The 27543-nt window shown below is 49.1% G+C and overlaps 3 protein-coding genes across 7 annotated transcripts; 2 read left to right on the forward strand and 1 right to left on the reverse strand.

Annotated features, from left to right (window-relative positions):
• The first annotated feature begins 12 nt into the window (after positions 1 to 12).
• DDX42 (DEAD-box helicase 42) lies at positions 13 to 15642 on the forward strand. Of its 3 annotated transcripts, none has more exons than XM_015885668.2 (18): positions 13 to 147; positions 1379 to 1618; positions 1926 to 2076; positions 2671 to 2732; positions 3477 to 3513; positions 4905 to 5054; positions 5317 to 5421; positions 5998 to 6117; positions 6633 to 6809; positions 7313 to 7441; positions 8000 to 8099; positions 8746 to 8793; positions 9335 to 9432; positions 10672 to 10948; positions 11570 to 11796; positions 12604 to 12714; positions 13187 to 13288; positions 13589 to 14335. In XM_015885668.2, exons 2-18 carry the CDS (start codon positions 1398 to 1400, stop codon positions 14333 to 14335), a joined length of 2862 nt encoding a protein of 953 aa, XP_015741154.1. In that variant the 5' UTR covers positions 13 to 147; positions 1379 to 1397. The 3 variants fall into 3 exon arrangements, with proteins under 3 accessions (XP_015741154.1, XP_015741155.1, XP_015741156.1); XM_015885669.2 differs by having other exon boundaries at positions 68 to 147; positions 1382 to 1618; positions 13589 to 15642; XM_015885670.1 differs by lacking the exons at positions 13 to 147; positions 1379 to 1618; positions 1926 to 2076; positions 3477 to 3513 and having other exon boundaries at positions 13589 to 15642.
• Positions 15643 to 15867: 225 nt separating this feature from the next.
• On the reverse strand, positions 15868 to 26260 carry LOC107325137 (parathyroid hormone/parathyroid hormone-related peptide receptor-like). Of its 2 annotated transcripts, none has more exons than XM_015885671.2 (13): positions 21390 to 23376; positions 20871 to 20976; positions 20244 to 20354; positions 20021 to 20145; positions 19784 to 19878; positions 19406 to 19568; positions 19173 to 19326; positions 18979 to 19039; positions 18572 to 18638; positions 18359 to 18453; positions 18083 to 18224; positions 17964 to 18005; positions 15868 to 17844 (listed from the first exon to the last, which is right to left on the reverse strand). In XM_015885671.2, the coding sequence occupies exons 1-13, from the start codon at positions 21546 to 21548 to the stop codon at positions 17485 to 17487; spliced, it is 1680 nt and encodes a 559-aa protein (XP_015741157.1). In that variant the 5' UTR covers positions 21549 to 23376; the 3' UTR covers positions 15868 to 17484. The 2 variants fall into 2 exon arrangements, with proteins under 2 accessions (XP_015741157.1, XP_032305308.1); XM_032449417.1 differs by lacking the exon at positions 21390 to 23376 and adding an exon at positions 26173 to 26260 and having other exon boundaries at positions 17485 to 17844.
• Positions 23629 to 27495, forward strand: MYL4 (myosin light chain 4). Of its 2 annotated transcripts, XM_015885689.2 has the most exons (7): positions 23629 to 23848; positions 24407 to 24434; positions 25649 to 25798; positions 26214 to 26387; positions 26591 to 26668; positions 27095 to 27138; positions 27263 to 27495. In XM_015885689.2, exons 1-6 carry the CDS (start codon positions 23750 to 23752, stop codon positions 27121 to 27123), a joined length of 558 nt encoding a protein of 185 aa, XP_015741175.1. In that variant the 5' UTR covers positions 23629 to 23749; the 3' UTR covers positions 27124 to 27138; positions 27263 to 27495. The 2 variants fall into 2 exon arrangements, with proteins under 2 accessions (XP_015741175.1, XP_032305312.1); XM_032449421.1 differs by lacking the exons at positions 23629 to 23848; positions 24407 to 24434 and adding an exon at positions 24543 to 25302.
• Positions 27496 to 27543: the final 48 nt, after the last annotated feature.

Raw genomic sequence — 27543 nt, forward strand, 5'->3', positions numbered from 1 at the left:
CTCGGTACGGCGCTCTGACCTCAGCGCGGCACGCACGTACGTCAGAACGTAAGTACGTACGCACGCACGTACATCGGTGCGGCGCTCCATTCCGTCTCCACCCCCCGCCCCGGTAACCGGGGAAGCGGCGGCTGCGCTGCCCACGCGGTGAGTGAGGGGCTGCGGGGCCGGGCGGGGTTGGGCAGCGCGGTGGCTCCTCCCCTGGCACCTCCTACCCCGGCACCGCCCCGCTGGGCCCCGCTGGACCGAGGCGCCGAGGCCTAGTGCGGCGGCGGGCGGCCTGGGCTCGGCCTGCACAAAGGGCCCGCCGCCTTTTGGAAGGGCCGTGAGGGGCCCGGTGCTGGGTGGGGGGCTCAGGCAGCGCCCCGCTGCTGCAGCACCGCCATACGGCTGCTTGGAGCCGGGGATCCCGGCCTGCCCTTCCCGGGGTGGAGGGGGGAAGCGAAGCCCAGTGTTGCCACACGGTCTCTGTGTGTTCCATTGCCGTCCCGTGGACTAACTGACCCGTGTGGGAGGTTTTCACACGGGTGACAGATCCAACGGACGGTTCTTTTCTTTCTGGGTTGATACAGTGAGGAACAGTCCCAAAATTCAGACGTTTTAACTTAAGAGGTTCCCCGCTGTGCTGTCAGCAGCAGAAGCGCAGCGTGCCAGCTTTCATGTTGTGTATGTTGTGATAGAGCTCCTATGGATGGTGCACACGCAGGTGGACAAACTGCAGGCAGGGCTGGGTAGGGCACTGAACAGCTGCTGTGGGGAACTCTCCCTTTTCAACAGAGCTTGCTCTGAAATGAGCCTGGTGTTCAGGACTTGAGATTGACCGAACAAGTCCCAAGCTGCTGCATGTTCTGCACAGGATTCTCAGATTCTTTTAAACTCATTTATCTTGCTGTTGTATGATTGTGGCTGTTGGGCCATCCCATTCCAACACACTCGAAAGCAGTGCGGTCATACTCTTTTTGGCAGCCTTCAAGGTATGACTTACGTGATCATGCAAACAAAGTAACTGAATGACTTTAAATAGGAAGTGTTGTTTCTCTTGTGTTCCAGGTTCTGGCTTTGGGTTTGTTTGCCTTGCGTCATAAAACTGAAAGCTGTAAAACAAACAGGACAAGCAACGTGTGCTGAAGTAATACTTAAGGGACACTGTCCTTTAAAAGTGGATTCCTTTGTTTTAGTCCTTTTTAGGTTGTAGATATGTTTAAACTTACAAGAAAAGAACAAAGGCTAAATCCTTTCTGGGGAGCAGATCTAAGTCTTGTCAGTTATAGTTCCCATGTCTCTTTGTCATGAGTTAATTTCCTTTCAAGAAAAATCAGGGCAATCATCAATACCTGCCTAAAGCATAAAGGCATTAACTTACCTGTTCTGACTTTAGCAGACCTATTGAAGGCATCATGAATTGGAATAAAGGTGGACCCGGTACGAAGAGAGGCTTTGGTTTTGGTGGATTTGCCATAACACCTGGAAAGAAAGAGGAGCCGAAGCTTTCTCAGCAGTCTCACAGTGCTTTTGGAACAGCCGGTTCTTCTGCTGCGTTTGCGAAATCGGGACCTCCCCAGCTGCCTTCTTTCTACAAAATTGGGTCAAAGAGAGCAAATTTCGATGAAGAAAATGCGTAAGTATTTGATAAGGTTATTTCCTTTATTTCTCTAGTTCTATGTTTCAGCCTTTTATTATTTCCAAGGTCAGTGAAAATATTTGTGACATCTACGAGGTTTGGATGTTTAGAAAAGCCCACTCAACAATAAATACTCTAACACAGCAATAATATCAAAGAAACCCAAGCTGGTCACCTGCAGGAAAGCCATGTGTGTGCACTGACTCTTATCATCCTTCTCTGCATGGGAAACTTGACTCAGAAATCACAACAGTGTGTTGCTATGGGCTCTGTGCTGACTGGGCTGATGTTTGCTGCTTCTCAGGTACTTTGAGGATGAAGAGGAAGATAACAGCAATGTCGACTTGCCATACATACCTGCAGAGAATTCCCCCACTCGCCAGCAGTTCAATTCCAAATCGGCCGACTCTGACAGCGACGATGATCCTTTGGAGGCATTCATGGCTGAAGTGGAGGCAAGTCCCAGCTCATGCAATGTTTATTAACTTACATGGCAGTACTTCTCTCCCGTCAGGAGCAGCAAATGCCAGTCATAGTTTTGGGAGCTGCCTTCAGAATGTCACCTAGCTTTTGTTTTTTATGCAAGATGCCGCTAATTAGAACTCAAAGATGAATTAAATGGGGAACTGGTCGATAAAATTTCCAGTACCTACATGTTTTGGGCATGCTAAGGCTACGTAACATCTTTGTGCACCTCTGAGTGCAACCCTACAGATCTGTGTGTTTTCTCACAACCTGAATGGAAATGATTTGTATTTATCACAAGCATTTCCTTAGCTGCGATCCTTAGCTGCGATCCTGTCAGTGTTTTCCAGAAGAGTGCCAAGAATGTATTTTTTCAACAGCACTACCACAAAGTTATAATTAAATTTTGAAGTAATTATTAGGAGAATTGGTTTAGTGTAATAGGATGTGGGATGAGAGAAGGTTTAGTTGAGAAAGCGCTGTCTCTGTGGCATGGTGGTCTAGTTATGCAGGAACTATTATTCCTTCCCAGTTTTTATCATCTTGTTATTTGTTTAACATCTCACAATTTTATAACCTGTTAGGATCAAGCTGCTCGAGACATGAAGAGGCTGGAGGATAAAGACAAGGAAAAAAAGAATGCTAAGTAAGTTCTTTACTGTAATTCCCACGCCTAACAATGTCTCGTATGGTGCTAAGAAAATTTCAATGCATTTTGTTGATGTTCATTGTTCTGTAGATAACATGAAACAGTACTGCTGTACCGTAGTACTGGAGATACTGGAGATATGAGCTAGGTTTAAAGACATTCCCTGTCAGGTGATGCTTTAGGTAATGTGTGACAACTGGAATGCTAAATTTGGAGTTTAAGCAGTTTACATTTTTGCAGCTTATCTATCAGTGTTGACCAAGGTAAATAATTATGCCTTTGATTCTTGATGTAAATGTCAGAAACATTGGTAGGATTTGCATTGCATGGGGTTGATCAGATTATACATGGTCCTGAAACAGAACACCGGATCCAAATCACCACCTGGGGATGTTCTGAACCGGATTTGCACTTCCTGGCTCATATTCCTCTTCAGTTATGGGACATCTGGTAGCATCGAGAGCTTAGACCAGGATGATCTTTGATGTGGCTTCTACTGGGAAGACGGAACCCTAATCTTTCAGTCTCGTTAATAGAAGTAAAATGAAGTCTTTGCAGGGTCGCTGTTATGGTTGACACCAAAGATGAAAAATCCATGGGTTGGGATTATAAATGTTACTGAGTTGTTAGTGTTGTGTCTTCCACAAAATATGGAGCTCAGCACTAATCTATTGAAATTATGGAGCTGCTTATGTGGAACACTTGCAGGGAAGTTTTTTTTTTCTCCGCTTGTTTTTCCAGGGGTATTCGAGATGACATTGAAGAGGAAGATGACCAAGTGAGTTCCTATGCAGTCTTTTTATCTTCTTATTTGTTTTTTATCTTCCCTCCCCAAATACATAACTGCTAGGTACAAGCAAAACTCCAGTGCCATGCAAAGTACCCGGGCAATTCAGCAGGAAGCTCTAGTGGTTACCCTGCTGTCTCCACCTTTCTAGGTGGTTCATTAAAAAAAAAGAAGAATATTAGGAGACAATTCTTCTTTTTTTATTTTGAGAAGATTTTTTTTCAGTCAGTTTGAATTTCAACTTCCTGTACAACAGGTTTTTTGGTATCTAAGGGTCTCATTCATTTTGAGATGAGCTGAATGAACTCAATGTGGAGCTCCACTGTGGAAGCTATTTGCAGTGAAGTTTTGTGTCTGTTGAGGGCAAGAATCAGGCTTTTTGCTCTTTGTTTTCAGAGAGGCTCCAGTTCTGTTTGAGGATTGTAGGCATTGCTGTAACAGAATAATAAGCAAAAAGGAAGCACTTCATTTCAAAATGTGCCTTCCTACTGAACTGTAGTTAATAGCTACCACAGTAGTTGTAATAATGCAGAGGATGGACGGCTTGTTGTGCCCATTGGCCTTTGCTGCCAGTTTGATGAGTGTAGCCATGCTCAAGTTCGAGCTAGGATAACTTACACCTGCAGACAGCTGCTAAGCAAGTATATTGTATACATATTCAGATGGCTGAGTGACATTTGGCCATGTGAATGAGAAAGCCAGATGGGTGTGCACATTCCTTTGTAATTGAATCTTGCTTTAAAAATCTGATCTTTGCCTGAAGAGAGTCCACTGAGGCTGGTGTTTCTGCATGAGAATGTCTTGATGTGCCAGTGAGACATAAGTGGGATTCTGTGAGAAGCTGTGAGGATGGCATGTGACAGCTTCTATCTTGGGCTTGTGTCAAAGGACTCCTGAAATAGTTTCTTTCCCGTTTGCTGTTGACTTTTCATTTCTTGAGTGTAATTAGGGAAAGAAGAGAAACTTGAGCATAGTTTGTTTGTATAAAAGAGGTCAACAAAGAGTCACGTTGTGTTCTCTGTATAGAAACCTACAGCATTTGTATGTTGTTCATGTGGAAATAAGGTCAGATTCTTCTGTTGTTAAAGCATTACAAGTGGAAGAAGTTCTTAAGTAGACCTGTAAGAGAAGAAGGGTATTTGTTTTTGTTTTTTTTAAAGCATTTTGTGGTCTAATTGAACATTGTAGTTGTTTTCTTTGTTTCTTCTTGTCCTTTTTCTGGGCATACCCGTTGGTATTTATTAGAAGAACCAGTCCTAGTGAACGTTCTGTTTCCCAGTGATGTGTGTGAAAACAAACAGCCATCTAACATCTGCACTGTTTAAAAAACGTGGTATTTTTGCATCCTGCTGTATACAATTTTACCATATGTTTTGCTGCAGGAAGCTTATTTTCGCTACATGGCTGAAAACCCCACTGCTGGTGTGGTGCAAGAAGAGGAAGAGGATAACCTGGAATATGACAGTGATGGGAATCCAATTGCACCATCCAAAAAAATCATTGATCCTCTTCCACCTATTGACCATTCAGAGGTAGGAAGTTATTTTGCTCTGTTCAGTCTGAGGGATGGTAGAAAGCAGGAGCTAAGAAGTAGAGTGAAATATGCTTCCATATGCATCACTGTTGTCAGGTAACGTTTCAGTGCTGCGCCACTTGAGTCGTACTGAAATCCTTAGAATTACTTCATATCAAATGAACATTATTGCAGACAATTTTCCTCAAACCTTTCCCTCCAAAATCAAGATGTCCAGAGACAAACTGAGTCTTGGATTAACCGAGTAATTACTCTTGCAGATTGAATATCCCCCATTTGAGAAAAATTTCTATGACGAGCATGAAGAGATCACCAGTCTGACCCCACAGCAGGTGGTGGAGTTACGGCACAAGCTGAACCTGCGGGTAAGCATGTCACAGAGTCACCTTCTTGGGATCTTTCTGCTTCCATTCTTTCAAGCTGCCTCAGTAGTTTCAATTAAAGGTTTAGAATGCCAAGCCTCTTGAAACCTTCAATAGCTTTGATATAAAGGATAATGGTTTTCCTCAGCAGGTCTCTAAAGTTGCCTCCGATCTTTAAGTGGGCATCCAAGACTGTCAGTTGTATAGGTACGCTTTTGTTTAAGAACCACAGAGCTAAGAACTGCAACTGGAAATGCTATAAACAAGAATTGGGTATTTTTCTCATCTAAAACATGTTAGTGTGGTGATTCCTGTGAAAGGAACTATCTGGAGATCAGTTATACGAGGAGGTAGATGTGATTTTTACAGTAACTTGTGTTGATTGACCATTTATGTTTGTTTTTTAATATCTGGAAGTCCTGTTTACACGGCGCATATGGAATTTGTGCCAAGTTAAACTTAAGTCTACTCAAAAAGTAAAAAATAGATTTCTGAGGTAAAGGTGCTTCATTCATTTCTGTGTGGATGTGTTTGTTCTTTCTCTTCCTGTTTTCTGTGAACGCTGTTTCTATTTCTAAGGTCTCCGGTGCTGCTCCTCCAAGACCAGGCAGTAGTTTTGCTCATTTTGGATTCGATGAGCAGCTAATGCATCAAATTAGGAAATCTGAGTATACCCAACCCACGCCTATACAATGTCAGGTGAGGATTGTTACTTCCTAACATCTTGAATGTATCTAATAGAATACATCAAAAGGTCCTTAGTGGATGTGAGGATGTGTACAATGCTAGTTTCCAAGCTGTCATGAAGGAAAAAAAGTGTTTCATTTATTCTAGGGAGCTTTGGGTGTTTTTATTTCTCATTCTTAAAACTTGAAAGGCCCTTACAGCAGCAGTGGGTGGGGATGAACTGCATACTTTATCACTCAGAATGGTTACCAAAGGGATAGGCTCAAAGAATTCTGTTTTTAGCATCCTCACAGCTGGACAGGAAGTGTTTGTGGCCAGGTAAATATATCCTTGGGCTGTAGTAATGTGCCCAAACACTGACATTTGCTTTTAGTCTTTGAAACAAGCTAATCTGAACTTCTCAATAAAACTGTGTACGCATCCAGATATATTGCTGTGAGTCACTTGTAATGTGCTTTTCTTTTGTTATCTGAGTTCTTCATGTAATACTGAGGTAAAATATGGGTTTAAAATTTCCTTCTTTCTAGGGTGTTCCAGTTGCCATGAGTGGCAGAGATATGATTGGGATAGCTAAGACTGGAAGTGGAAAAACAGCAGCCTTCATCTGGCCAATGCTGATTCACATCATGGATCAAAAAGAGCTTGAACCAGGAGATGGCCCCATTGCAGTGATTGTATGTCCAACCAGAGAGCTTTGCCAACAGGTGTGTGTCCAGAGAGCATGTATGTGCCATACAGTGCTCCTAGAGAAGGCAAAATTCTGTGCAGAAGTTGCCAGAGAACCTCAGTGATCTATTTGAAAGTAATTACCCTGGACGTGCCTCCATTTGTAAGCTTACAACCTTCACTTGCACTCCTTTTTGTTGTAGGATGGTGACAAATTATAAATCATTGTTAATTTTACACAGTGGTCCCAAATTATTCTTAAATATTGAGAGTATTATGGGTCTGTTGCCACAAGCTGTGTGTGTGGAAGGATAGAGCCTGTAGCTTACATTGCAGTTGGATGGCTTAATACATTTTCCAAGTAAGTGAATGGAAGTGGTCCACAAACATTGGAGTGTTCAGCCCTGCAGATTTCTGAATAATTTCATGAAGCTATTAGCTGAAAAGTGGACCTCAGAAGCTGCCCTCTGTTGTGAAGGTAGGTTTGTCTTCTCAGATCTGTGTAACAGGAACTGTGAGGTGTTCTGTTTAAAATCCTCAGATCCATTCTGAATGTAAGCGCTTTGGAAAGGCGTACAACCTGCGCTCAGTGGCAGTCTATGGAGGAGGGAGCATGTGGGAGCAAGCCAAAGCCCTCCAGGAGGGGGCAGAGATCGTCGTTTGTACACCAGTGAGTACCTTTATGCCAACAGTACAATTGAATCAGAATGGGTGTTCATTCTGAACCAGTGATTTGAATGAGGACTGTTCTCAGATGACCTCGTTTATTGCAAAAGCTGGTTACAAACCTGTGCAAAACTGAGCGACTGATGGTTGGGGGAAGTCCTGTTCTGGCTATTTATTGGAGTACTGAGCCAAAAAAGCAACGCATGAATCACTCCTGCACCAAAAACTGGAGGTTTTAATAGTCAGTTCCCAGTTAAAGTTTAATTGAAATGAAGAATGGTCAATTCTTGGATCTCAGCGCTGCTTCCCTTCCGAAAGCTATCCCTACAATTCTACTTTGATAGGGTAGTTGATGAGAGATTTAGTTATTTGTTTCTAAGCTTGGAATATTAACATTTACTTCTGGACTGAAACCCTGAGATGTTTTCTGTTCTGTATCTCTGGTGAGGATAAAAGCAGATAAGGTGGATGAGAGCACCTGAGCATTCAGTTTGAGTATATAACATTTTTTAATATTATTTCAAACTGGCTGTTAATATTAATTTCCTCATTCTCCCAACAGGGTCGTTTGATTGATCATGTGAAAAAGAAAGCAACAAACCTTCAAAGAGTCACTTACCTTGTGTTTGATGAAGCAGACAGAATGTTCGATATGGGGTTTGGTACGTTCTGAACAAAAATCACTGCTTTGGAAGGCAGTGGTGTGTGTTTCTCTGTTTCATATGACTGTTTATAACTCCTGTAGTGTTGGATACTGGAAAATACTTAAGTATATTCAGAAATACACACAAAGCTCATATTTAAAGTTCTAATGTCTGTTGATGTAGAGATCTGGGAAACCCAGTTGATAAATTCCAGAAATCCTGATTTTTTTCCTAAGAGTGGTGAATATCTTACAGCCAACTCTCTTCTGTGCCTTGATTCTGTGAGTGCAATCCAGTGGTGCTGTAAGAACTCTGCTTTAAGGGAACAGGATCAGTCATTCCCATCTGTATGATGTTGGATATGTACTCAAGAATCACAGGACATAGTAAAAATCTGAGAGTGCAAAGAGAGGGAAACACCTGAGGTGTGCAGGTTCAAATCTGGTTACTCTGGTTCAGATCTTTGCTTTTTGCTGAACTTTGCACAGTAAAGGAACTTCCCTTGTGCAGCAAAGAGAACTGGAAAGCCACAGCAAAGTTAAATAGAACAAGAAGCCTTCATTCATTCTATTGCTCTTTGTTAAAGTAATGAAGTTGCACTTTGAGTTATTCCACTCACTGACGAGCATACAATGTTGACTGGAGCGTGTTCCTTCTTTTTCAGAATACCAGGTCAGATCAATTGCAAGCCACGTGCGTCCAGACAGACAGAGTGAGTACAAGCATGTTTCAGATTAAACTACTGGGAGTTGTGTGGTGGGCTGCCAGCTCAGAATCTGGAACAGAGATTGCGTGGCTGCGACGAGAACAGAAAATCCAGTGAGACTTTTGCAAGACTCTCTTTGTGGTGCTGTTCTCTTTGTGGGCTGCTGGGAGAGGTTGCTTGTGAAGTGTGAGCAGTTAGGACTGATTGTTCATCTGTATGCAATCCCCCTGCTGTCTTTACTCAGATGATTAGCTAAATTAATGTTCGCGTGCTTTGAGATCCCGTGTTCTAAACTGTGATAAAAGAAGGCTTGCAGCATACTATGTATTATTCACATCTTGTTTCAACTACCATGCAAGGTGTTTCTCCTTTGAGGAGTTCTAATAGTGTGATTTCTGATTTTCCTTAGAACTGGTAAGTCAGACTGTAGCTTTGGGTCACTGACAGTGTAGTCAAGCAGGTTCTTAACACACGTGCTGCCTTGTCACAATTGTGAAACATTTATTTTTCAGGGAGTTCAAATAGTGTTTTTCTTTTCTCCTTTTAGCCCTTTTGTTCAGTGCCACCTTCCGTAAGAAGATTGAGAAGTTGGCCCGAGATATTCTGATCGACCCCATTCGAGTGGTGCAGGGAGACATTGGAGAGGTAATCACACTTTGGAGACAGTCAGCAATGAATCATTCCACTGTCTGAACTTTATGTTAAACTGCAGTAGTCACCTCATAAATTTAGCAAGAAATACCTTAGTGTTTAGGAAAGAATATTTTGGATTGTTTGTTGTTATTGTGCTGTTGTGTTTACTTTATTGAGCTTTTTGAAGCGTATATTCTTGTGATGGTGGGAGAGTTTCATCATGCAGTGAAACAGCATTAATGCAGTGACTGATTTGTTTGCTGGGCTGAATAGTGGGTATATCCTTTTGCTTTGTCTCACAAGTATAAATAAAACAATGACAGCTTTTGCAATGGGGGATTTGAAACTGGTTATAAAGCCTTTCAGCTGGTCTACGTGGGAATGTTGATTCTATACTTGCTTGACAGAGCAGTTGAACTGTTAGCAGACTCATTCCTGCAGTTGAAGTGGGTGGATGTTCACTTACTGTGAGGAGACTTTGCCCTGTTGCAGTGTTTCACAAGCTTCTTCTGAACGTTCTTTTTTTGGCCCATTCTCTGCATTTTTTTGTCTCTCTGAGATATCTCTCACTAACAAAAACTGAGTAGCTACCTGAAGCCTTGTCTTTCTAGGAAACTGTTTTTCCTTTACTTTGCTTATGGAAAGGAGCAGCTTACCTTGTTCAGTCAGTTTCTGTTCTCTGATCTAAATTACTAGTCTGAGAACTTAGTCCACACAGTAATTAGCATTTAATATGTAGAAACCAAATCTTCCATAGGAACTTCCAGATAGAGTTTTTTGCCCCACTACATTTCTGTTATCTCAGTGGAATGCATAGGGAGTCTGTTTATACCTCCTTTCTTTGTGATGCTGTGGGTCACTTTCTCTGACCCCCATTTGAATACCTTTCACTGATGATCACCCCCTCCACCTCAAACCTTGTTCTTGCATGCTCTATTTCAGTCATGGGTAGCATCTGAATTGTAAATACACATCTTCAAGTCAGCTGGATGCTAAACTGCGTAGCATCAACGACTGCAGTTTGCCTCTCAGGTTTTTGAAAGTGCAGCTCACCTGGCCTGCCATTTCTGCATTGAGAAGATAAAGTGGTCAGCCACTAAATGAGCAGGAGACAGCTGCAACCTCATTCAAAAGAGAACATCAGTTCGTTGCTTCTGCTCTCTTTATTCTCTAAATCAGTTTAAATTCCTGATTTTTATTCTGCTGTTTGTCTGCAACACATCCTGCATCATTGCTTATTTCTCTCCATAGGCAAATGAAGATGTTACTCAGATAGTGGAGATTTTCCCCTCTGGTCCCAGCAAGTGGAACTGGCTGACACGGCGCCTCGTGGAGTTCACGTCTTCTGGCAGTGTTCTCCTGTTTGTCACTAAGAAGGCAAATGCTGAAGAGCTGGCTAATAACCTCAAGCAGGAGGATCATAACCTGGGGCTCCTTCATGGTGACATGGACCAGAGCGAGAGGAATAAAGTCATTTCAGAGTTTAAGAAAAAGGGGATCCCGATACTGGTAGCTACTGATGTAGCAGGTATGTGAATTTATAAGGAACTGCGGCTCAGGCAAGTTGTGGATATCAGCAGGAAAGGTTACAGCATGCTTCAGTGGAAGACAACAAGGTTGATTTCTACACCTGCTGCATGCTGTTTCCCAGATGTTTTTCAGAAGCACACGGTGTTAGCAAGGGATTTTATTTTGAAAGTTTCCTAGTGATGTTAAATATACAGTGACATATATACAGATAAAGATGTTCTAATATACAGAAAGTAAATAAGCTGCTTATGAAGGAAATTGATGCTATTAATCAGCTGATGAATTTACTCATGCTTATATGAAGAGGAGGTGGAAACACTTGAGGCCTTCTATAAAGCAGCTTTTGTACCCAGATGCTTCGCTGAACAAAGAATGAATGTTGAAGTCCTTTTAATAAAAAGACCTCTTTCTCACTTGAAATAACAGTTATTTGAAGTGATATCTTCCATCTCCAGTCCTGTGAGCTTGGTGATGAATGATATTGCTGCACTTGAGATAAGAGCTTTAGCCTACAAAGGATGTCTTAACTAGGATCTGCTCCTGTAGAAACTCTTTGTGCGCTGGTATGAATGGTTTTGCTTTGAGTCCTTCCTTACCACTGTATTGCTCTTCATTACAGCTCGTGGGTTGGATATTCCTTCCATTAAGACTGTAATTAATTACGATGTGGCTCGGGACATCGACACACACACCCACAGAATTGGACGTACTGGCAGAGCAGGCGAGAAGGGAGTTGCCTACACCCTGCTGACCCCCAAGGACAGTAACTTTGCTGGGGACCTTGTCAGAAATCTGGAAGGTGCTAATCAACACGTTTCCAAAGAGCTGTTGGATCTGGCAATGCAGGTACAAAGCAAAACTCTGGGAGGAAGGCTGCTCACGATGGTGCTGGCCATGTAGCTGCAGGAGAGCAAAGGCTTTTTGATAATCTCCACATTCAGAGATAGATTAGCACGCTTCTGACTTCATCACCAAGCAGCTCGGATGTTAACTGCTGGAAGTAAATGGTTTTTCTGACACACAGAGGCAGCGTTGTCAGAAGTGACACAGATTGTGATGCACGGCTCCATAGGCTGCCTGTCAGGAGAGAGAACAAACCTGAATAGCTTGGCTTATGATCTGAACAGGCTACCAGGCACAATGAGAGATGTAGCTAACCCTTATTTAAGAACCTGGCAATGGGAGGCCTGGTTGGGCTGTTCCTTCCTGGCCACTGCTTGTTGCAGGAAGTTTCACTGGTAAAACTTCATTTAGTCAGCCAATGGGCTGGATCTATAAAATCCAGGTATGAGTAAATGCAGACCTCTCAAGTGAATGACATTAGAAATGGCATTTATTTCTGGGTTTAGAAGAAGCAAGCCTCCGAAACTTTAATACAGATAAGAGATAAGGACATAAAATCCATTTTCATAAGGAACATTTGTAGGGAAAGCTTCAGAGCCATGTGACAGGACTGTCTGCAAGCTTAAGGTACCACTCAGTCAGTCTGCCTTGCCCCATCCCCTTGCAACAGCTGTGTGGTGGATTGGGAAGCAGCGTGCTTCATCTTTTTCTTTCAAAATGCTCAGAATCCTTCTTTTCTAAGTTTCATTGCCTGTGTTTCTCAAGCTTATTATTCCCTGTGTGGTTCCCCTTTGCTTTCCTTTTACACAGAATCCATGGTTCCGGAAATCCCGTTTCAAAGGAGGAAAAGGCAAGAAGCTGAATATTGGTGGTGGTGGCTTAGGATATCGCGAGCGTCCTGGTCTGGGATCAGAGAGTTCTGTAAGTAGAAACGCTGAAGAAGCTGTTTACAGTCTTTGGATCTTTTAAACTCTTTCCTTCCTAGCAAAACAGCTCACTGGCAGCATTTGCAGGAACAAACTGCAGACATGCTGGAAATGCATCATGCTCATTGTTATTCCAGAAATCACAGCTGAAGTCTTGTTCACACTTTGTCATGCTTGTGACATCTGTGAACAGCACCATCTGATCCCATTTTGCTTGTGCTGTAGGGAGCTGGTAAATAGGGTTGTACTGTTGAGCAGTGAGTTGCTTAGGCCTCCTGCACCTTTGCTTTTCTGTTGTCCTAAAGGACATAGGGCAGACTGTGCTGCTCTCAGTGCTCTCTGAAGGTCCATGATCCTCAGTGGGTGCATTCCCTGAGTTCAGAGTGAAGATAGGTTTGGAAAGATGTTAAATATGATGCTTTTCTGTTGGGTAAATCTCTCCAGTTGTCCTTTGTCGTTCTGATTAGGACCGTGGCAACAACAACAATGTGATGAGTAACTATGAAGCGTACAAGCCGTCATCTGGGGCAATGGGAGACAGACTTACAGCAATGAAAGCAGCTTTTCAGGTTGGTTTAATCCAAGTTCTAACTCGGGAGGAAAGGAAATAAGGGGGGAAATGTTTGCTGATAGCTTGAAACACATTTTTGCTCCCTTGAAAGTACAGAAACGCTGCTGACTTCAGGGAAGTTGGGTTTGGTTGTTGCAGCCATGTCTCATTCACTTGGGGCATAGAGTCTGAAGGGGAAGAGTTAGCATGAGGGCTGGACTGATTATATAGGCTTGTGTGTGCACGATGGCCGTGTGTTCTGTGGTGCAGCAGAGGCAAACACGCTCTTGTTCTTTTTCTTTCCATCTCTTTCTGGCAGTCTCAGTATAAGAGCCACTTTGTTGCTGCAAGCTTAAATAATCAAAAGACTGGAAGCTCTGCTGCTGGTGCGAGCGGCTGGACTAGTGCTGGGAGCTTGAACTCAGTACCTACAAGTTCTGCACAACAAAATGCTGCAAACCCTGACAGCCCCATTGCAGCCACCGCAGCAGCAAAGGGCGTCCCAGGTTTCACCAGCACCGGGACTCTGAGCAGCGTTCCCACCTTTCCCAGCGTCGGAGTGCAGGGCTACAGCAACAACAGTGCAAATGCCAGTGCTGGCAATCGGGAAGGCAATCGGGAAGGCAATCGGGAAGGTAATCGGGAAGGCATGGGCAGCGCCGGCAGCACTCCTCGTGGTGGCAGTGGTGGAGGTGGAGGCGTTGTTAGGGAACGCTACAACGACAGCAGGAACAGTCGGCACAACGAGGTACCGCGCCGAGGGGAGGGCGGTGGTCGCTACAACGACATGCAGCACCACGGAGAAGGAGGTGGTCGCTACAGTGATGCCTATCGGCACGGGGAGGGCCGACACGGGGACAGCCATCGCCACGCTGAAAGCCGGCACTTCACTGACACGGGCGGCGGCAATCGCAATAACGTTGACAGCAGGAACATGAGCGAAGGGAGGAGCAACGAGAGCAGGAATGGTGAGAACAGGAAGGATGCCAACAGCCGAGACAACAAGACAGATGGTTTCGCTGTCCCAGAGCCCCCAAAACGTAAGAAGAGCCGATGGGACAGTTAGAAGCTGGTGCTTCGCAGCCTGGGATTTCTGCAGGTAGTGTTGTCTTTTATCCAGAGGATTTCTTGGTTCTTTTGGTAACTGGTTGTCGAGCAGCTGGGGGAGGAGAAGGAAGCCATGCAAACTCCCCACGCAAGTCTGCGCCGGTACATCTGCAGACATTCACTTTAATGATGTGTACATGCAATGCTTAGTCAAAAAGAAATCATTTTGATAACGCCACCTGGGTTCTGCTTTTAAACATTCAGTACTCAAATAACTCTGCTGGATTTAAACAGATCTTCTTAACAAGAAAGAAGCTGTTTCATGTCCTTGGAACAATAAGAAACTGTTTCAGGTTGTCTTTTCTTAACCAGCGTATCCACTTAGAAACCAGTTCATCTACTGATGCTCAGGACCCACCTGTTTAACATTAACCCTTCAGCAGTTTGTTTGCTATGGTGAGTTCTTCTCCAGTTTCTTCTTTTCACGTCCTCTTTTATCCCCAAATAAATTTTGCCCTCCAGATTGCCCCTTCCATCTCTCCCTGTCACTTAAGAACGCATCCATTTTCCTTGCTTTAAGTGGGATGGAGCGAGTTGAGTTTTCTTTCATTTCTTATGAAAGCTGTTCGAGGGATCCTTCTCCAGCCCAATTAACCACAATTTCACAAGTTGGGGGGTGAAATCCCTGCTTTCTCTGTGGTCAATACAGCAATCCTATTGCCCAGGTGTCTTTTTGTTTTTTCCCTTGTGAAGAACCTCTCTTTTTTTCCCCAGTAACCTTCATTATGGGTGGATGCCTGCATAGCAAACGTGTCTCTCTGCTGTGCCTATGCACCCTCTGTTATGAGAGGGCTGATTGCTTTCTTCAAAGTAAAAACAAAGGGAAGTAAAAAGAAAAGTAGATCTGCCCACAGCAATCAAAGTCTGGTTCCCCCCCATGAAGTGAAGCTCAATGAAGGGGCTTCATTCGGAAATTCAGGGACCTGCTGCTCAGAAGCCTTTAGGGAGAACCTGAAAAGCAACTGATGGAGTGGAACAGCTCAAATCCCGCCCCGTATTGGACACGTGAGGTTAAAACTGTAAAATCTTGCTTGACCGTTTTTAACTCATTGTGTGCATTATCTGTTTTTTAAACTTTTTTTTGTTTGAGCCACGAAGGTAAGGAGGAGCTCTTGTGTTGAAACACGTCAGCACTCACCTCTGTCTTGTTTCTGCTCAGAGAAGTATCAGAGACTGTCAGGTTTTCGTGACATTGTGACGTTTTCTTTATCTGCTGTGCATTTGCTTTCTGCTTGCTTTAGTAAATGTTTTATTACTGGGACGAAACACCTAGCACGTGCTTTTCATTCTTCACTTTTTCCTCTGGCTCTCCTGGCATTGGGATAGAATTGTCCTGTTGGAGATCTGACTGCATCCCTTTCTTTCATCAGAAGTAGCTGAGAAAATAATTCTGTGTTTTTTCTCACCATCTTTTACCTCAAACATTTAAAAACCATATTTAAGCTCCAAAGTCTTCTGGGGGTTGGGTCACCCCCCTGTTTTATGAGTGGAGAAGTGCTGATCCCAACCCATCGTAGGGCTGGAAGGAGAACTCAGTAATGCTCATGATGTGCCTTGCATTGCAAACGTCCTCGATTCAGTCACAGTTTGACTCTTCAAGCCCCCTCATAAACAGCTCCAATACAGTTTTTAGGACAACTTTCATTTGAATTATCACTTTTTGCACTGGTTTGAACTCTGCAAGACTGAAGTGTTTATTTACTACTCATTATTGAGATGAGGATGAAAATGGCTCTATGATCTGAAGCTGCCTTCTGCTCCCTCCCTCCTTGGTTTCATGTTGCTGCCTCTGGGAACTGGCCTGTCTGTAGCATGTGCTTTCACCCCTTCTTTTAAATGCATCCCTCTGCTGTTCTGAGAGGATTACTGAAATTCCTCACCCCTTTCTCAGCTACCAGGAGCCCCCGGAGACTCGGACAAGTAAATATTGATCAATGGCAGAGAGCTATAAATGTCAGCTCACAGGTCTGTGTTAGATGGATAACAGGGCTGATTCCTCTTGCACAGAACAAGGTAGCAGTGTGAGCTGCATGCCAACTACCCTGAAAAAGAGGCTGTCTCCTTGCAGTGGCAGGCTGTGCTTTCTTCTAAAGAGTCAGGAGCACAAATCAGCTGAGCAAATCAACTGCAAGAAGCTCAGGTTAGTCTGTAAAATATAATCCTGCTCCTGCCTCTGTGCTTGAGCATCAGTCACCCCCTGCCTCTCGTGCTCCACGGTGGAGCAAAAAGAGTGGGAGGTGATGAAGGTGCGCTGATGCTGGTGCCCCTCTCTGTCTTGCTGGCCCCTGCCTGCTGGTCTCCCTACAGTTATTTCTAATCCTTGTGTCTCTGTTTACATCTTAGCTTTTCACTGGAGAGGTTTATGAATGCACACGCAATTATTCACATGCTCTCTGTCTCTATCTTTATTATGAACTTACTGTCTCATTAGAACAAGTATATCCCCACTCCCAGCAGTGCTGTAATTCTCTCTCCCACCCATTAGTCTGGGCAGGGCATGGCAGGAGTCTCAGTCTTTACCCAGCAGTGAGCATTGCCTCGCAGGGGGGGCAGCAGGGAGCTGGGCTGGCTGTGACCAGGAATGAGCAGGGAGGGCAGAGCTGGGGGGGCTGTGATGCTGTGATGTTGGCTGGGCTTCACACCCCCATCTGTCCTCCTGTAACTGATCACTGCATCCTGTACAAGGATGTAGGTGAGGGTGGGGTGAGCTGCTCTGCCCCCTCTCACACTGTACAGCAGGAATGGGTGCTGAACAGAGGAGTCAGACACAAAGACCGCAGTCTCGTTGGCTCAGCTTTGTATGCGCTGGAGCTGAAGTCACTTTCCAGACCATCACAAAATGGCATTGAGCCTGGAGGACCGTTTCCTGTGATGATTCAAGGCTTTGCATGCAGACATCACTTACACCAATCACCTGCACAGGGAAGGAAATGAAGTTTTGAACTGTTGCTCACTTTCAGGCCTGGTAGATACAAGAAGGAGCAAGAGCACGTGGTCCCAAGAGCAATGAGTTGATTCAGCTGCTATCCTGCACCCCAGCTCTCCATGCAAGCACAAAAGTTGCCCAAAACACACAGATGAGTCCAGCTGGGAGATGCAGCATTAACTTCATAGCGTCGTCTCCAGCTCTTTGTTCCGACTGGGCTGATTCTCATCCAGGTCTTTGAAGCCCACGGTGTTTTCCCCACAGGTTTTCTGGCTCATCCCCTGTGTCAGATGGGGCAGAAGATCCGCAGCACAGGAGCTGGGGGTGTAGCCCGGCAGGCTGCCACGGGCAGGGAGGAGCAGCCCCCGGGGCTGTGTGCCCCCCGGCCCTCGCCCTGTCAGGCTCACACTGAAGCTGGTGGTGCCGTGGGACATCAGCCCACCATAACAGCAGCTCCCTGCTGCGCTGCTGGCACGCGCCTTCTGCTTGAAGTCCAGCGCCAGGCTTCTCCGAAAATGGGCTTTTTTAATCTCTGCCTGCACCTGCGGGGACAGATCAGAGCTCAGAGCCAGCAAAGAGGGTCTTCCCTTCTCACATCTGAGTTTTCCCTCTGCTTGTCCCATGCTGAGGGGTGCAGGGAAAGATGCTGCCCCTCACTTACCTCCCCATTGCAAAAGCAGTAGATAAAAGCCACAAAGAAACCCTGCCAAAAGAGATGAAGGAATTTGAGTTCTGAGTTTGGATTCCTGGATGAGCATCGCTGTGCTCGGAGCATCGTACCTGAGAGGAGTTAAAGAGCATCTCGTAATGCATCTGGATCTGCCACAGGACCCCGGAGACTTCGGTGTATGGCATGGCCATGAACACCACGTAGTGCACCCCAAAAAGCGGCATCAGGACCAGTGTGGACTTCAGCAGCTTCCTGGGAGGAGAAATGGGGCACTGAGCTGAGATCTGCCACCCCCTCAGCCATCCCACAGCTCTGCTCTGCAGTCACAGCCTGATGGGGAACCATCCCCGTGACGTGGGCAGACAACGAGCCAGGTCAAGACTTACCTGTACTGCTGCCGGGGGTCCAGCTTCCCTGTGTTTGTCTCCCAGAGTTTGGATGCCAGCACCCGCACGATGTTGAGGAAGAGGAAGAAGTTCACCTGCCAACAGCCACCCACCCATGTTGGGTTTGTTGCCTGCAGGGACCTGGCCCTGTAAGCAAACAGCCCCTGGATGCTACAAGTCCCCTCTTCCCAGAAAGGATTGTTCATTTCCTACCACAACAGCAGCCAGGATGGGGACCTGGTAAATCCACTTCATGTTCCCTGCGCTGAGATCCCAGCATCTGAAGAGAAAGGGGAGGACACGCTTAAGAGATACCTGAAATCCTGGTGGCATCCAATGGCTGCCTGACCCCAAACCACTGTCCTTCCCCTCTTTGCTGCCCCACAGCTCCTGGCTGGGAGGGGTTGGGGCTTTGGGTAAATCATTTTGGCCCCAGTTATCAGTGCATGATGTAAGCCAGCACCCAGCTTCCTTCCACAATCAAGACAAAGACATTACCGGACTCAACTGCTGGCAGTGTTATAAACAAGCCCTGTGTGCTTGTGTTGTGATGCCCACAGATTTCTTCCAACTTTCCTTCCCCTCCCCAAAGAACTGCTGGAGCAGATGGATCTACGTACTGTGTGTCTGCCAGGGAGGCCCTGACGCTGGCCCAGATGGACACGAACACAGCAGGGAGACCTGGAGGGATGGAACACAAAAGGAGCACAGCTGAAATCAGTGTTTGCAGCCCAAACCGATTCATGGTTTAAGTTCCACCGCCCTCATTGGAGCTGCCTGGTCGTGCCCCAGCTCCTTGCTGGTCCAAACTCACCCCAGCCGATGATGATGAGGACCCACAGGTAGTTCTTGTTGGAGAGGAAGGCCATGAAGATCAGGCTGTGGAGGTAGAGCCCTTCCACCAGGATCCAGTAGTGGTTGGTGGCCAGGAAGTAGAGGAAGAGCGTCACCACCACCTTGCAGCCAACCTGTATGTGGGTCAGAGAGGTGCCCACATCAGTCCCCCCCAGAGCTACGTCCCCTTTTCCCCCAGTCCTGCCCCACTACCAGGTGGCTGCGTTGGCCCAGCTCTGCCCCCAGCTCCTCCTCCCGCAGCTTCGCGTCGCTGCCCGAGTAGAGCACGGCGTCCTTCAGGAAGATGCTGGCAGCCCGGCAGATGAAGGAGGTGAAGAGATGCATGTGGATGTAGTTGCGAGTGCAGTGCAGGCGCCTATGGAGAAGAGCGTGACATGATCACAGCCACAGCTGCCCCACAGCTCCAAGGGGAGGCAGATCTGGGCTGTGTTGGCCATGGGGAGCGGATGATGCAGGGCTCATGGGGGCTTTGGGAACAGCCTGGAGTGGTTCCTGTCCCCCAGGGGCTGTTGCACCCAGGACAATGGAGAGGTTTCCCCCCATGAGGACAGGGACTCAGCTCCTCCTTACTTGAAATAGGAGAGGATGCAGACAGCGACAATGAGGGAGGCCAAGGAGATGGAGTAGCCGATGGTGTACATCAAGTGCAGGCGGTCAAACACCTCCTGGAAGAGAAGGGCTCTGCTCCAGACCTCCCACAGCCCACGTCCCTTCTGCCTCTGGGCTGAGAGCACGGGGAGAACTGGGAGTGCTGGGGGGCAGAGGGGGGCTCTGAGCCCTGCTCCCATCCCAGCTCCTTCAAATCACCTTCTCACGGCTCCGGCTCTCGGAGGAGAAGAGCAGGGCGCATTCAGTGTAATTGGCCCAGGTCTTGTTGAGGCTGAGGGTCACTTCCCAGGTCCCGTAAGCACTGCAGTACCTGTAGGCACGGCCTGGGGACAGAAGGGCTGTGAGAGCTGCAGGACCTTCAACAAACCCAGCAGCGTCCCCGAGGTGATTCCTGAGGTGCTGCTCAGCTGCGAGTGCTCACCTTTATGGTTGAAGTCATAGATGTAGTCAGGGCAGGGCACGGCCACCTCCTGGCTGGGGGAGCCTTTGGGCCAGCAAATGATCCCATCCCATTCTGGGAGGCAGCTGGTGTCTGAGCAGGGGGCAAAGACACTGCGCTTGGTGTCCCATTGACACTGCATGCTTCCCATCCCATCCATCCCATCCCATCCCATCCCATCCCATCCCATCCCATCCCATCCCATCCCATCCCATCCCATCCCATGCATCCTATCCCACAGCAGGACCCTGCAGTCCCTGGGAGCTCCGTGTCCCCCCCACGTCCTGCAGCCATCAGAGGGGACACAGCCCTGTCCCNATGATCCCATCCCATTCTGGGAGGCAGCTGGTGTCTGAGCAGGGGGCAAAGACACTGCGCTTGGTGTCCCATTGACACTGCATGCTTCCCATCCCCATCCCCATCCCATCCCCATCCCATCCCCATCCCATCCCATCCCATCCCATCCCATTGCCATCCATCACATGCATCCTATCCCACAGCAGGACCCTGCAGTCCCTGGGAGCTCCGTGTCCCCCCCACGTCCTGCAGCCATCAGAGGGGACACAGCCCTGTCCCCCATTCCCACCCGTGTGCAGGACCAGGTTCTACCTTTGACCTTCTCCAGCTGAGCTCTGATGTCCCTCTGGCATTTCTCTCTAGCTTCCACCAGGAGGTAAATCTGCTCTTCCTTAGTGAGAACATCATCAGGGTCCACCTGCCCACAGAGATAGGGGTGAGGACCCCATTGCAGTGGGGCCGCTGCTGTCCGGGCTCCAATCTGCTCTGTGCACACCATGCTGCAGTGTCAGAGCAGCCGGGCTGGAAACAAAAGCTGCAGCCCCACAGCACTGCGACCTCCCTGGGAGTCACAGGATCAAAGTCCTGCCTGGGAACACCGAGCACTGCAGGGAGAGCAGAGCAATGTGGGGTGAAATGTGGGGCCGGGATGGGCAAAGCAGCAGCAGTGGCAATGGAAGGAGCCAAGAGTGGAGTGCTGTGGGGCTGCACTGTCCCATCAGTGTGTCCTCCCCCCCACCACTGAAAAGCCAGAGCCATGAGATCCCCAATTAACAATGCATAATCAAAGCCAACAAAGCAGAGAGACCAAAGGAGCCGACACAGACTTACCAGAGCCCGGGCAGAGCCCAGCAGGCAGCAGCAGAGCAGAGCAGCCACGACGCCTCCCCTGCCCACAGCCCCCATGGGATGGAGCCAGCGATGGATGGGAGCTGCGTCCCAGCGCTGTGGGCTATGGGGTGAGCTGAGCTGTGGGCTGAGATGCAGCATCCTCAGGGAGCGCCCTCCCAAACCAGGTCCCCATGGAGGCGTCAGTGGGGCAGCGCTATGGGGATGGATGATTGCACGGGGCTGCCATGCTGGACGTTCACCCCACAGCTTCCCCTGCTCCTGCCCAGTGCTGGTGTCCCGATGGCTTTAAGCTGCTCCTGGAGGGTGTGCAAACAGTTCCCAGTGGGATGGGATGGCAGAGGTCTGTTGGCTCAGCCCAAGGTGCTAAAATCCTCTTTGCTCGAGGCGGATTCCTCCTCTCAGATCGTCTCTCACTGCCCAGCAGCTCATTTTTCAGCTGTCACACGTTTCCCCACCACCCCAAACCCCAAACTGGTCCTGAGCAGCCGAGGGGATGGCAGTGCATGGAGGTGGTGCGACACGTGAGCATCTCTGCGCTGCTCTCAGACAGTCCTTTAACCCTTTTCCTTCTCTTGGGATCAGGGATCAGCCCCGTTCCCCCCCCAGAGCTTCCTGCAGCATCTCACCGCACAGCAGCTCATCGTCTGGGCACCCACCAGCATCGGGTCCACAATTCAAAAGCTCTGTGTCAAACCCTGGGAGCTGCAGGACCCCAAACCATGGCCGGGTGTCTGTAAATGGCAGAGCCCTGCACAGGGCAGAGCTGGGAGCCTCCCTGCTGCGTTATCCAGGCAGAGCTCTGGTCCTTACCAGGGGCTGCATGGAGGAGGTCGGGTTTTGCTGGGTTCCTGCAGCTTGCAAAAGTCTGTTTGATAGTTGAGAGAGCAAAGCAGATCCCGGGAGCTGCTGCTGCTGCTCAATGTGATTGAACCAGAGAGGAAAACTGCAGCGGGGTGCAGCTGTGAACCAAAGAGGGAACAGGGCAGAGCTGGCAGCTCACCCTGGCCCTATTATTGAGACCCCCATCCTGAGGGAGGAGCGGTTCAGTTCTTTGGTTCATGGAGGTTACGGGCTGCTGGGTGGGTTTTTAGGACAGGAAATGGGGTCGGTGGGTGATACAGGAGTGGTGTTTTGGGGTTTGTGGCCAAGGGGCTCCTGCTGGGCAGGGCTGCAGGTGGGGGCGGTCACTGTGTATGGGCTGATGGTGGTGGAGGGGAGGCACGGGGCCATTGGATTCCCACTGCAAATGGAAGCTGACCCAGAGCTGGAGTTTGCAGCGAGCAAAACATGTTGTTTTGTGCTCAATTGCCTGTTGGATTACACAGAGATCAGGGAAGCAATCACAGTAAGTGACACCCACCAGCCCCATCATGCAGCCCCCACATCCGTGCTGGCAATCAGCAGACGATGGCACGCTGCAAATCTCCCTCGTTTGAAGGACCCCCCTGACCCTGTTGGTGGCACAGACAGCACTGAGCAGCTCCTGCAGCACGAGGCTGTGGGGGCAGCGGATGGGAAAGATCAGAGATGGAATTCTGGGGTGGTTTTCTTCCTATTGGGAAGCAGAGAATGTGCAGCCCAGCTCCATGTCCCGTGTGCACCTTTGAGCAGGGAGCAGAGGAACAGAGCACAGGTGCTCCCAGCCCCCATTTATTTCTATTAGCACAGCTCTCAGAGCTGCTATTTCCCCCACTGGTGTTCATAGAACCATAGAATGACCTGGGTTGCACAGGCCCACAATGCTCATCCAGCTCCAACCCCCTGCTCTGTGCAGGGCCCCCAACCAGCAGCCCAGGCTGCCCAGAGCCACATCCAGCCTGGCAATGTTGTGTCTCTGTACTTAAAGCGATGGCTGAGGGTGTCACACGTTGATCCCTGAGCCCCAGTGGATCCTTTTGGCCCCTTCAGGCAGCACCCACAGCAGCATCCTATGGGAACACATAGGGGGAATGAACCCCACTAAAGAACCCGAGGTCTGAACGCTTGCACCACCAGCTCCTATAGAGCCGACCCCACGCAGGCACCGAGGTGAGGGGTCGGTGACAGCCCCACACCACGCAGGTGCCGGGGGTGTCCAACACCTCTATTGATCCCGGAGCTCACGGCTGAACCCGGAGCATCCCGGGCAGCCCCAGCAGCTTCCCCCAGCGCTGGAGCCGATGACAATGGGCAATTGTCGAGTTGGGGCCCCTCTCGTTTGAGTTTTCTTCCTTTTATAGTAAGTAGCAGCTGCTCCAGCAGCCGGCCTGCCCCTGCGGGGTGAGGACAGGGCTGGGTTTATAACGGAGGCAGCAGCCCCCGCCTCGCATCGCTCCGCCGGGCAGGTCTCATCCAGCGCCATGCCGCTCAAGAAACCCGACCCCAAGAAGGATGCAGCCAAAGCGGCCGCAGCCCCGGAGGCTCCCAAGGAATTCAACTTCGACCCCAAAAGCGTCAAGGTGAGCGTGGGGCGGCGGCACGGCCCCGTCAATGGGAGGGGAGCATCGCCCGGCCGTGATGCTGCGCGGTGCTGAGCTCAGGATGCTGCGCTGCTTCCAACGCCCCGCGGCTCCGGGAGCCCCGAGGCAGCAACAGAGAAACATCGCTGCTGCTGCTGCTGCTGCTGCTGCTGCCCGCCGCCTCCATCGCAAGGCGGTTCCCCCCCCCCCTCGTCTGACAGCCTCCTTTGTGCGAGCCCTCGCATTTTTGCTTTTGGTTGCTGCCATTCCCCGGGATACGGTTCCATTTTGAAGCCCCGGCTGCAGGTTGTTCATAGCAGGCTCGGCACAGAGGCTGTTTAATCCCTGGGAATGGGATTCCGACACAGACCCACAGGCTGAGCATCCTCACTGTGTTGGTTTCTCTATGGGGATCGCGGCTGGGGGCCGGGGGGGGCACATCACATCCCTGGGCCGCCGCCCGTTGCGGGCTGCAGGGCTCAGAGGGATGCTCGGGGCTGAGCGCAGCCCTTCTCCCTCCCAACACCGTCCCCACGCTCTGTTCTCTTCCCCCGGCAGATCGAGTTCGCTGCGGAGCAGATCGAAGGTAAGAGCCGGGCATCGCCTTCCCCCATAGATGGTGTTTTAATGGGGGGGGTTCTGCAGAGCGAGGTGGGAAGGAGCATCGTGGGGAGGGGGAGGAAGGAGATGGAGGGGACTGGGAGCAGCGTGGGGTTGGGCTGGGATGGAGGCAGCAGGGTCCAGGTGCTGCTCTTTGTGCTGAGGGTTCCCCCTGTCAGTGAGAACATCAGGGAGTGCCCGGGGAGCTGCAGGCAGTGAGAGCCCCCCCCAATTATCACCTGTAGCGATAGAAGCATTGTGAGGTCAATGAGCACCGGGACACGTGGATCCACTGCACTGACACTGAGGGGACAGAACCAGGGAGTGGGGATGTTCAGGAGACACAAAGATGCCAAGTAGGAAACACGAAGCCCCAGATGGGAACTGCCAGCAAACCCAACAGGACATCCAGCAGCCCATTGGGTCTCCATCACGGCACGAAGACAACAACAGCCCCATCCCACCCAAAGGCTGCTCCACCATCAGCCAGCTGTTACTGAGCATCACCAAGGAGATGGACCAGAACCTGGAGCTCATTAACTCCATGACCGCTAAGCTCTCAGCTCTGAGCGCCCACGTGGACCGCATGGAGGGGCTGATCTCACACTTGGCCCACTTGTCTGCTCGGAGGCAGCAGGATGAAATCCAGGAGTGTATCGAGCATCTGCTGCAGGAGAAGCAGCGCCTGCCTGCTCTTGTGGGGCTGCAGGGAAGATGGGAACCGACCAGCAGCTTTAAGGCCCACGGCTTCACCCAGGAACAAAAGGAATTGGGGGGTCTTGGAGAACCGAGTTCATTGCATTCTGCACCTCAGCAGCAGCAAGGAACCAGAGATGGGGCTGTGAACACTGCAGGCATGTGGTAGTCAATGTGTAGTTAACAGATAGCCAATGTGTAGTCAATGTGTGTCTTCAAGTTGGGATCCAGTATAAGTCAAAAAGCTGAAAAGCATCATGTGAGGCAGGAAAGCAATACAAGTTTAGGCTTCCTTCCTCCAGGTAAAAGGCAACACTCCGCAGGTGATAATTAGAGCTTGGAAATGAATCTCTGCATCCTTCCAAGCAGGGATGTGGAGATGGTGACCCCACACACCAGCAGTGTCACACAGGGCTCACCCGGCTGGGGCTGGTGGAGCAGATCAGTGCTCCTGGTGGGTGGGAATGGGGTGGCCATGGGCAGCTGAGCTTTTTCTCCCCACAGAGTTCAAGGAAGCCTTCAGCCTGTTTGACCGGACGCCCACGGGAGCCATGCAGATCACTTACGCGCAGTGCGGGGACGTCCTGAGGGCTCTGGGTCACAACCCCACCAACGCTGAGGTCCTGAAGGTGCTGGGAAAGCCTAAACCAGAAGGTGACAGCATGGGATGGGGTGGGACGAGTAAACCCTGAGAGCTACTGAAGGATCGTGTTCCCTGAGCCCGGTGAGATGGAGGAGCTGGGAGTGACACAGAGAGGCTTCATTCCTGTGTCATTCCTTCCCACCCACACCTGTACCACGATTGACCCGGGGCTGTGGGACAGGACCCTGCAAACCAGCGTCACCCAGTTCCAGCACAGGGATGGTTTGGTGACAAAGCTGCTGGTTTTAATGTTTGGCAGTATGCTTTGTATGGATCTTCCCACCTTCTTAATGCACCAACAGCCCCATCACCTTGTGAGCCTTCTCTCCTCTTGCTCAGATGGAAACGAGATTAATAAAGGCTAAGGAGGCGCATGGAGGCTGACCTTGGGTTTATCTCTGACCCCGTCTCCTCCTCCACCTTCAGAGATGAACACGAAGATGTTGGACTTCGAGACCTTCCTCCCCATCCTGCAGCACTTCACCCGTAACAGGGAGCAGGGCAGCTTCGAGGACTTCGTGGAAGGGCTGAGAGTCTTCGACAAGGAGGGGAACGGTCTGGTGATGGGAGCGGAGCTGCGCCATGTGCTGGTCACGCTGGGTAGGGCTGCAAGGGAAAGAGCAGAACGCAGATCAAACTCCCCATCCAACTCCACAATCCCATTGCAGTGCACAACTCCTTTTTAACCCCCCTCCCTTTTCAGCTCCCTTCTCCTCTTTCTGCTGGCTTTGGCTGTCTGGAAGGACAGAAAGGTCTCAGCAGGGTAAGAGCCTTCCCCTCACCTCTCCATCCTCCTCCTCCAGGGGAGAAGATGACAGAAAGCGAGGTGGAGCAGCTCATGGCAGGACAAGAAGACGCCAATGGCTGCATCAATTACGAAGGTACATCCAAGGCACAGTGCTCTGGTTCTGGAGGGCAAAATGTCCTCCATGAGGACACCAAGAGGAAGGTGGGGACCATCTTCCATGGAGAGCTGTGCTTCACAGCTGAAGTTAATAGGGAACATTTGGAGGCACAGATTTCCTGTGGCTCCAAGGAGGTGAAAATCTGACTTGACGTCTGAGAACCCCTAAAATTGGAGAGAACTGAGGAAAAGAGGCTTTTTGTCCTGTCTGCCCTCAGAAAACCAGGGATGGAGCAGCTGGTTTATCTCCAGGAGGGGTTGGGGGTCTCTCTATGTGGGTTTAAAACATGAAAGGTTGGGAGCAGAAGGAGACATCCAGGTCCTGGCAGAGCATCTCTGCTGCACTGAGTCCCCCTTGTCCCCTGCTGTGTGTCTGAGAGCTCATTTCTCATTTCCCCCCCAGCTTTTGTCAAGCACATCATGTCTGGCTGAGCCAAGGAACTTCAGGTGGGTCGCTCAGGGTCTGTTTGTTTGTTAATGGCATGGAGTTAGAGCTGTGGACATCTGGGGTTCACCTCCTGCTCCTATGGCAATGCTTTGTTGTGTTCATTGCTCTCATGCTTTTCTCCAGGTTCCTGGAGGTGATGGAATCCATTTGAGCCCCACAAACCATGAGATTCCTACATCCACGTCCCCCCCTTCCCCTGAAGGCAGAGGTGTTCCATAAGCACAGTCAGCCTCCATGAATGCACCCCAGTGGGTAAACACGGGACAAGTCTGCACCTCAGTTCCAAGCCTTAAATTATTCTTTTCAGGTTTTTCCTGTGCAGTTTGTATCATTAAACCTCATTCCATCCTCCCTTACGTGGTCTCTGTGTTTTGGCTTCGGGCTGGTCATAAAGCAATGGGTGA

The sequence above is a fragment of the Coturnix japonica genome, chromosome 27 (assembly GCF_001577835.2).
Source record: "Coturnix japonica isolate 7356 chromosome 27, Coturnix japonica 2.1, whole genome shotgun sequence".
NCBI classification, from domain to species: domain Eukaryota; kingdom Metazoa; phylum Chordata; class Aves; order Galliformes; family Phasianidae; genus Coturnix; species Coturnix japonica.

Excerpts from the sequence above, each read along its gene's own strand:
- DDX42 (XM_015885668.2), top strand. The coding sequence starts at position 1,398 with ATGAATTGGAATAAAGGTGGACCCGGTACGAAGAGAGGCTTTGGTTTT. Across the intron at positions 5,055-5,316 it reads CACCTATTGACCATTCAGAG|ATTGAATATCCCCCATTTGA; the intron begins GTAGGAAGTTAT and ends TTACTCTTGCAG. Across the intron at positions 6,118-6,632 it reads CCACGCCTATACAATGTCAG|GGTGTTCCAGTTGCCATGAG; the intron begins GTGAGGATTGTT and ends CCTTCTTTCTAG.
- MYL4 (XM_032449421.1), top strand. The coding sequence starts at position 24,798 with ATGCCAAGTAGGAAACACGAAGCCCCAGATGGGAACTGCCAGCAAACC. Across the intron at positions 25,799-26,213 it reads GGGAAAGCCTAAACCAGAAG|AGATGAACACGAAGATGTTG; the intron begins GTGACAGCATGG and ends CTCCACCTTCAG. Across the intron at positions 26,388-26,590 it reads CCATGTGCTGGTCACGCTGG|GGGAGAAGATGACAGAAAGC; the intron begins GTAGGGCTGCAA and ends CTCCTCCTCCAG.
- LOC107325137 (XM_015885671.2), bottom strand. The coding sequence starts at position 21,548 with ATGCTGCATCTCAGCCCACAGCTCAGCTCACCCCATAGCCCACAGCGC. Across the intron at positions 19,040-19,172 it reads CCTCATCATCATCGGCTGGG|GTCTCCCTGCTGTGTTCGTG; the intron begins GTGAGTTTGGAC and ends CCATCCCTCCAG. Across the intron at positions 17,845-17,963 it reads ACTGCTTTTGCAATGGGGAG|GTGCAGGCAGAGATTAAAAA; the intron begins GTAAGTGAGGGG and ends CTGTCCCCGCAG.